Genomic DNA, 8,895 nt, shown 5'->3' with positions numbered 1-8,895 from the left:
TAGGTTGAAGATCTCATCAAATGCAATTCAAAATAATGTATAAAAATGCTGTATTCCCTCAAAATCTACACTGTTATTTTTTAACCGATTTTCAAATTCTGTGGTCTGAAAAAAAAACTTTTCCAACGGTATGCTAAGTTATGTTCTTTGGGTTAAAATACTCTGCGAGTTTGGGACAACAATTTGTAAACAATCAATATTTTGCGATTTTTTCGTGAACATTAGGAAAATTACTCAACATTCTTATTTTATTAAAAATTTAGAGTGATTTAATTCAGCATTTAACGATCTGTTTATCTCCAAATACGGTTAAGAATGATAAAGTTAATTTTTGTTTCTCCAAATTAGATACTTACTTGCATGAACTCTTAAGGGATTAGTGAGGCATTGCGAGAACTATCGGATTCTATAATCATAGCTTCCGTTGTTTTTCCGATTTTTTGAAAATTTTATATGAAACCCTTAAAAGTTCATGCGATCAAGTTTATAATTTGGAGAAAAAAAATGAATAACACTGCCATTTTTCAACTGATTGTTATGAAAAATACCGCATAATACTTTTAACACAAGAACAAAACAAATGACCACGTAACTAATTTTTTAGACCCGAGAAATAGTTTTTTTGCTATAAATCAATGTTTTAAGGGTATATTAATATGATCAAACGTAGGTTTGTATTGTATTTGACCAGACCTGCAACCTTTTCTGGATCACTTGAAAAGTTACATTCTTTTTTTTTATTTTGCGGCACCGTGTAATTATTCATTATGGTACTAGAGTCGACAATTTTATTAATAGTATTTGTAGTTTTTTTATACTAATAACAAGGTCGCCGAATGATGAATACTTACCAGTATTCGCCAGTTTCTAGCTCGTGCCTCAGCTCCCAAACGTCCCTCGGCTCTCAAAGGTTCCTAGGTGAAAAGGCGGCCAAGATGCGTCTGTCATATTTTCGAATTTACACAAACAAACTAACAATCGTCATCATTATCTTAGTGACCTAGTGATCGAACAATCCGGATAATCCGAATCATAATTGAATGTATTTTAGATTTCCAGGTTTTTCGATCTTGGACCGCCAGTACCATGGACGCCCACCGCACGCGCATCTTCCTCAATTGTGCACAGCCAGCGAGAGCGGGGTTTGCCCCGAAGTCGACAACCTCTTCCAGGTCATAACTTTAACTGGTTTCTCCTTCTTCATTCCGCACTACAAGCCCAGTTCACTGTAGTCTGCCAAGTATACAACCACGCTGATAGCTTTCCAATGTCAGCATGGTTGTATACTTGGTACAGTTGCGGGTTCATGCGTCTGCGCCATTCTTCATTTTCTACTGTGCTGCCGGGTATTGAACGCAAAATTCTTCTCCCAAACAAACCGAGCACTCGATATCCTGCTTCCTACAACATCCATGCCTCATGGCAGTACAGAGCGACAAGGAGTATCTGCGATTTGAATAGAGCAAATTTTGCGCGCATCCTTAGGCTGTGAGACTTTAGCTGACTACGTAAACCATATTCGAAGTAGCAACATGAATTTCTCCTTCGCGGCCAACATCGTTATCATATGTCACAAGGGTTCTAAGATATATGAATTTGTGGTAGCGTACCTCATCGATATCTACCTAGAACCCAACACGACTGCACGTTCTCTACCAACTACCATGTACTTTGTCTTGTCAGAGTTTATAGTCAGTCCGATTCTTGCAGCTTCCCTTTTGAAATGCAACAATGCCTCTTCCACTGCACTGCAATCAACGCCAATGATGTCGATATTGATCGCAAGGCCGAAAAGCATGTGCGATCTCGTTCCTTTGTATATCAGACCTTCGCATCGCTTGATTTTATCCCATCCATCGTTATACGAATTAGTTTAATCAGTTTTGTCGGGAAACCATGCTCAACCATTATCTGCAACAGTCCATTTCGTTTTACTGAATCGTATGCTGCCGTGCAATCCACAAACAGATAGTGAATCCGCAGTTGTATTCCCGCAATATATCCAGAATTTGTCGCATTTGGTCCGTCGTTGATCGTCCTTCTCGAAACCCACTTTGATATTCGCCGACAAAGTATTCAGCTAACAGGCGCAGTCTCCTCAACACAACACGAACAATATACTGGATTCTAAGGTGTGGCAATGCTATATTGATCTCTCGCTCAATTTCTGTAAATTTATTACGTAATAAATTTCGACTACATATATTTTCCATATATCCACGTTCTTTACAGAGACCGAGCGAGAGAGCAATAACATTGCCACACTTTAGAATCCAGCACATTAGAACACGAGGACTACCTTGTAGGCGGCACACAGTGGGGCAGAATGCAATTTTCGACGCTCAAACCCTCTAGTATTAAACAAATAAACAAATAAGTAGAAACCGATATAGATCAATTCTATCTTTTGACAGAGGCGTTCTATTCAAAAACTGTCTTCGGCAAACTTGTTTGTTTTGATATTTTTAGCATATGTACCAAAGACACTTTTGCTTTATAACCTATTGTTGTGACCGGTAAGTTAGTTTTCCTTATGGCGGCACCAGGCGCAGTAGGTGGCAAAGGATTTCTTTGAGGACTCACTAGGTGTTACAACGGTACGTAGTTTAATGCACCTTTTTTATTCTTCTCCGTATCGCAGCTTTATTACTCGGTGGCTCAACTAGAAGTAATTGTACATGACAGTTCATCCCTATTCTATGCCAAAATTCAATGTATGTGCAGCGGTACCCAAGGTACCAATGAATAAAAAATGTGCAGGGCTCGCTATATCGTTAGTGAAATCTAGTACCTTCTATAATTAATACTACCCTGAACATCGCCACCACCTTGAAATGTCAATTTCAATTAATCATAACTCAAATTTGATATTCAGAAACTTAACGCTAACATAATTTATAAATTCAAACACTTTTAATTCTGATGCGATTATAAATCGGGGTTTCTGCTCAACGGTGTCGTCGTTTCCTGATGAATCGTTTCTAGCATCGTTTCAGGATTAGTCGGTTCAGCAGGATCTATCGGCAACAAACAAATTTTCACGATCGGTCGTTTTATGATTCCTTTACTGGTTTTCAGAGTGACTACACGAGTCAAATCGTCTTCTCCTGGGTGGATCTCCAAGATTCTGGCAAGCGGCCACTTCAGGGGAGCCTGACATTCGTCCACGATGAGCACCAGTCGTCCCGGGAGAATTTCCGTGTTTGCATTGCAAATTTTATGGTCCCTTTGAAGCTCCTGCAGGTATTCCGTTCTCCACCGGTGCCAAAATTGTTGATGTAGTTGCTGAATTCGCTGATAGTGATCTAAACGGCTACTGGCCATGCAGTGTATATCGGGTTCTGGAAGTGCGTGCATCGAGGATCCAATTAAAAAGTGCCCTGGGGTTAAAGCAGTGAAATCGCTCGGGTCCTCAGACATCGGTGTTAATGGTCGCGAATTCATACTTGCTTCGATTTGCGACAATACTGTGGCCATGTCTTCAAACGACAATCGAACATTTCCTAGTTGGCGTTGGAGATGTTTTTTAGCAACTTTGACTGCCGCTTCCCAAAGGCCTCCAAAGTGAGGTGCCTTTGGAGGAGTCATGTGCCAGGTTATTCCTTTATTGGACAAATGCGACTGGATCGCTTCCATCACTCGATCATTCTGCAACATCAGGTACAAGTCCCTCAGCTCATTTCTGGCACCTTCAAAATTTTTGCCGTTATCGGAATGGATGTGCTTTGGCAATCCACGGCGCGAAATGAATCTGCGAAGTGCAGCCAGAAACGCTGACGTTGTGAGATCAGATACGAGCTCAATATGTACCGCTTTTGTGGAAAAACATACAAAAATGCAGATGTATGCCTTAGTTGGGGCAGCGCGTTTGTGGGGTGGTTTTAAGTAAAGAGGTCCAGCGTAGTCGATACCAGTTACTGTAAATGGCCTGCTCGGAGTGACTCGGGCTACGGGTAGCTGACCTGTCTGTTGTTGGGCTGGGACGGGATTAACCTTTGCACATGGAAGGCATTTTCTAATGACGCTGTGTATTAATCGTCTTCCGTGCACAGGCCAATATTGCTCACGCATAGCAGCAAGTGTTAATTGGCCGCCACCATGTAACATTTTCAGATGATAATTTCTGGCAATCATCTGGGATAGTGGATGGAAGCTGGGTAATAGACATGGATGCTTACTTGAAAAGGTCTGGTCTGAAAATCTTAACCTCCCCCCTACTCGTATCGTACCCTCTTGGTCTATAAAGGGGTTCAGAGATCGTATTTGTGAGTGCTTTGACACATATTTTCCTACTTTCAGATCGTTTATTTCCTGCTTAAATGCGTCGATTTGGGCGAGCTGAATCAAGCGAATTTCAGCATCACTTAATTGTTGAGTCGTCAATAATTTACCGGCGCCTTGAACCGTACTGTCCTGAGGTTGCGCTCGCGCCTTTTCGCGAATATTACGAACAAATCTGAGGCAGTGGGCCGCTACACGAACGAGTTTGCTGAATGACGAATACCGGCAGAAAATTGGATTAGTGAATGGTTTGGTGCGTAATATAGGAGCGACGACTCTACGAATTTCGACGTTATCTAAAACCGCAGGAATAGGAGCAGTCTCCGGCCAATGCTTTTCTGAAAGTCGAAGCCATTCTGGACCATACTTCCAAAGGTAACTTGCAAGAAATTCCTCCACACTCATTCCACGGGAAACTAAATCAGCTGGGTTTTCGTTGCCAGCTATATGGCTCCATCGATACCCATGAGTGTTGGCTTGTATCTCAGAAACTCTGTTGGCGACAAATGTTTTCCAAGTATGTGGAGGCGCCTGAAGCCATTGAATTGTTATCGTCGAATCGGACCAAAACCGGGCATCTGAAACTTCCATTTGTAGTGCCTTCACAACGTGCGAGAAAAGCTGAGATCCGACGACGGCTGCGCATAGCTCGAGCCTGGGAAGCGTGATGCGTTTTAAAGGTGCCACGCGAGATTTCGATGCTAGCAGTTGGACCCTGATATTACCGTGATTGTCGATGGACCTCGCGTAAACGCATGCTCCATATGCACTTTCTGAGGCGTCCGAGAAAGTATGCAGTTGGACTTTCGAATTTGGCAGGAATGCGTAGCGATCTACTGTGTATTCAGCTATCTTAGGAAGTTGTTGCTGATATTGGTTCCACTTTTCTTGCACGATATCTGGTACAGAATCGTCCCAATCGCAGTGCAGCAGCCATAATTCCTGCATTAGCATTTTTCCTCGAATTACTACTGGAGCGATCAACCCCAGTGGATCAAATAATTGTGAAATTGATGACAAAATTTTTCGCTTGGTGTCAGCTACGGCCTCTCGATCAATTTTCGAATCAAAACGTAATTTGTCGGTTTCCGGTTCCCATCCAATGCCTAGGGCGCTTATTGATTCTTCTGGTGCAAACATTAGTGCGGATTGTGTACCGATCTGGTCCGGTTCAAGTCCTTGCAGTATTTCGAGCTTGTTAGATGTCCACTTTCGCAGAGTGAATCCGCCTTTGGTGAGCAAACTGTCCAGTTCCTCTCGTAATTGCAAAGCTTCGTCGATTGATTGGGCACCTCCTAGACAATCATCCACATAGAACCCCTTCTGGAGAGTTTGTGCAGCCATGGGATATGCAGCACCTTCATCCCGGGCTAATTGTTGAAGTGTACGAGTTGCCAAAAATGAAGACGGGGCGAGGCCATAAGTTACGGTTAATAACTCGTACGCTTGAATGGGCCCTGAATCACCAAATCTCCAAAAAATGCGCTGGTATGGAGTGTCATCCGAATGCACTAGCACTTGACGGTACATTTTGGCGATGTCTGCTACAACTGCAACTGGAAACGTTCTAAATCGAAGAACAATCGAGAGTAGGTCGTCCTGTACAACCGGTCCAACGCGGAGTGCATCATTCAGCGAGAACCCCGTTGATGTCTTGGCGGAGCCATCGAAGACGACGCGTACCTTAGTCGTCGTGCTGGAGTGTTTGATGACTGGATGATGTGGAAGGTAAAGGCATTTATTAGCAGACTGTTCGGACGGTTGCAGAAGTCTCATATGGCCCAATGTGATGTACTCCTGCATAAATCTATGGTATTCGACTTTTAATCGGGTGTCACGTTCTAGCCTCCGTTCTAACAATTTGAATCGTCGTAGTGCTGATGACTTGGACTCTCCTAGCATTGTATCGAAGTCTGGATGGCGCGGAATACGCACGGTATAGCGACCAGTACTGTCCCTTTCAACAGTAGATGAATAGTGCTGCTCGCACTCCCTTTCTTCCATTGAGTAATCGGATCGCGACGGCAATTCTTCAATGTTCCAAAACCGTTCCAAATTTTCCTCCAGCGTGGTTAAACACACGGTTGTAGTGTGGCATTTTACTAAATCTGGAGTAACGGAAACCAAATCACCGGAACCAGCAACAATCCAACCGAAAACGCTGTCCACCATCTCGGGAAGGTCGTTCGATAAGCGAATGCGAGCGGGTGTTTTGAAACACGCAAAAAAGTGAGGCAGGCCGATGATCATATCAATTTTTCCTCGCATGTAGAAATGCGGATCCGCCATAAAAAGATCCTTAGGAATGTTCCAATCAATAACAGGTACATCTTGCTCTGGCAGATCCGCTGTGACTTGGGGTAACACTAGAAATTCAACATCACGGGTAAAATCTTCCTTTCGAGAACGGATTTGTGTGAATACTGTATCAGAAGCTCGTATTGCGATTCCTCCAGGTCCCTGTAACTGTACATTCACCTTCTTACGCTTAAGTCTTAGTATCTGTGCCATACGTTCCGTAATGACATTTGGTTGGGAAGCAGAGTCGAGTAGTGCCCTGGCTAGATGCTCCTGACCGTAAGCATCGACGATGATGAGAACAACTGTCAACATGAACATATGGTTCGTCCGCATCACTTGGGCTGAAAATGTGGATAGCTGTACATCAATAAGACTAACGTTGCAAGCTGTCGTGACATTCGTTTGGACTATGGACTGCAAACGATTTCCGGTTGCAATTGAGGTCTGTGCTGAATTACTTTTAGACGGGCATTCAACGTAACCAGGGTGCAGGGTAGTATGATGACGCTTCTCGCAGGTGCGGCAGCCGATTTTACTTGGGCAGCTTCCAACATAATGATCGCCGCGTAAACAATTGAAGCAAAGACGTCTCTGATTGACCATATTCAACCGTTCTGTGAGAGACATTCGTTTAAACTGACGCCACGGAACCCCTGGACGGTTGACAGCATTCACCTTTTCTGTAGAGTCTTCAGTAACGGCGTGGGTGGCCAATTTTAACGGGTAGGCCCTTTTTTGTTTACCAAAGGGACTAGTGTTTGGTGCTGATCCTGAAATAGAGTGAGAGATTGCCAAGGAAGATACTGAATCATGATTCACTGAAATGGATTCCAGCACCCTCATTCTTCTCTGGAGAAACTCTACTATGTTCGTATAGGTCGGATTTTCTAATTTAGAAGCGTGGTCCTCCCATAACCGGAGTGTTTCGTCGTGAAGCCTTGTACAAAGCAGATGCTCTAGCATTGTGCTCCAGGCATCGGTCGGCTCACCTAACTGCTTCAACACTTTCGTGTGCCTCTCGAACTCGTCCACAAGTCCATGCAAAGCGACGGCGGATTCTTCCCTCATTCGCGGCGTTTCAAGCATGGCCTGAAGGTGGCGTTTCTTGAGAAGATATTCGTTTGAGTAGCGTGATACGAGAGCCTCCCAGGCGAGGCGGTAATTTGCAGCACTGATTGATATCGATTCGATCACTTGAGCCGCATCACCTTTCACTGCAGCACGCAAATAGTGAAACTTTTGTATATCAGCAACTTCAACGTTAGAATGAATCAGAGCATGAAATGTATCATGGAAAGCGAGCCAATCTTGGTAGTCGCCGGAGAATTCTGGCAACGCAATCGTAGGTAATTTCAGACCAGCCAGACCAGACCCAGTTCGAGTAGGGGGGGTTTGAGGGAGATCAACAGTCGAAGAAGTTGGAGGAGGCATTTTAGAAAGTAAACCAGCCTTTATTCTAAACAGTTTCGGCTCAAATTCCGCACGAAACTGCAAGTTTCTTACCATCCCTTCGTTTGTGGTTTCCAGCTCCTCCAGCTCGGCTTGTGCTTCTTCCAGTCCCTGCCACAACACTTCCAGGTTTTCGATTCTCAGATTCAGCTCCAAAACATCCCGGTCGGCTTCATATCCTTGGAGGAACTGATCAGCTCGGTTGATCGAAGCGAGCAGAGTCGTCCTTCGCGTGTTAAGCTGTTGCATTCTTCTGTCGTCCTCCATTTTGTTGAACGAAGCGTGGAGCGGTGAAGAACCACCACTGTCCTAGCGATGTCAATGGAACGGCTCGAAAAACGTCGACGATTTTGTCTGAGAAAAAAGGACCAGGTAGCACTGGCGATCGAGGATAGAGAACTTGGAAAGGTACTAACCTTGTCCAAGGCTTGAGCGTGCCTTGTACGAAATAGAATCAGCAATCGCCAACAGCAACTCACATGCACGTTGCGTCAGTCCCGTTGTAGAACCCGTTCCGAAATTGCATGCAGTAGATAATTAGGTTGAGTACATGCAGTTTTGCCACCGTGATTGTGATCAGCCTCACAGTCCACCAAAGTACAACTAATCGACGATAAATTGAGCTACTGGCCTAAAGAACTAGGCCTTGTATGATTTAAATTGCGGCAGTAGGATTGCTGGATCTGTCCAGATCGAGCGTGATGGCGGTCGAAAAGAATTACAGATGATGGCGTCCTGTGATGGCGGTCGTATTCGCAGAAGGATCTTAGTACGGTAATCTAAGCGCAATGGCGCCTACCTTAAACACGTTTCGCAAGCAACAGATTCCCACCGGATCCTGGTCACGGCACCAGTTTATGTTGT

General features: G+C 44.2%; 1 protein-coding gene across 1 annotated transcript; it reads right to left on the bottom strand.

Annotated features, from left to right (window-relative positions):
* Window positions 1–2,928: 2,928 nt before the first annotated feature.
* Window positions 2,929–8,298, bottom strand: LOC131687165 (uncharacterized). The gene is made up of 5 exons (XM_058971219.1): window positions 8,086–8,298; window positions 7,572–7,671; window positions 4,294–7,352; window positions 4,219–4,238; window positions 2,929–3,751 (listed from the first exon to the last, which is right to left on the bottom strand). Exons 1-5 carry the CDS (start codon window positions 8,296–8,298, stop codon window positions 2,929–2,931), a joined length of 4,215 nt encoding a protein of 1,404 aa, XP_058827202.1.
* Window positions 8,299–8,895: the final 597 nt, after the last annotated feature.

This window comes from Topomyia yanbarensis, chromosome 3, assembly GCF_030247195.1.
Source record: "Topomyia yanbarensis strain Yona2022 chromosome 3, ASM3024719v1, whole genome shotgun sequence".
Classification (NCBI taxonomy): Eukaryota; Metazoa; Arthropoda; class Insecta; order Diptera; family Culicidae; genus Topomyia; species Topomyia yanbarensis.
This window is presented reverse-complemented; position numbering and strand designations above follow the sequence as displayed.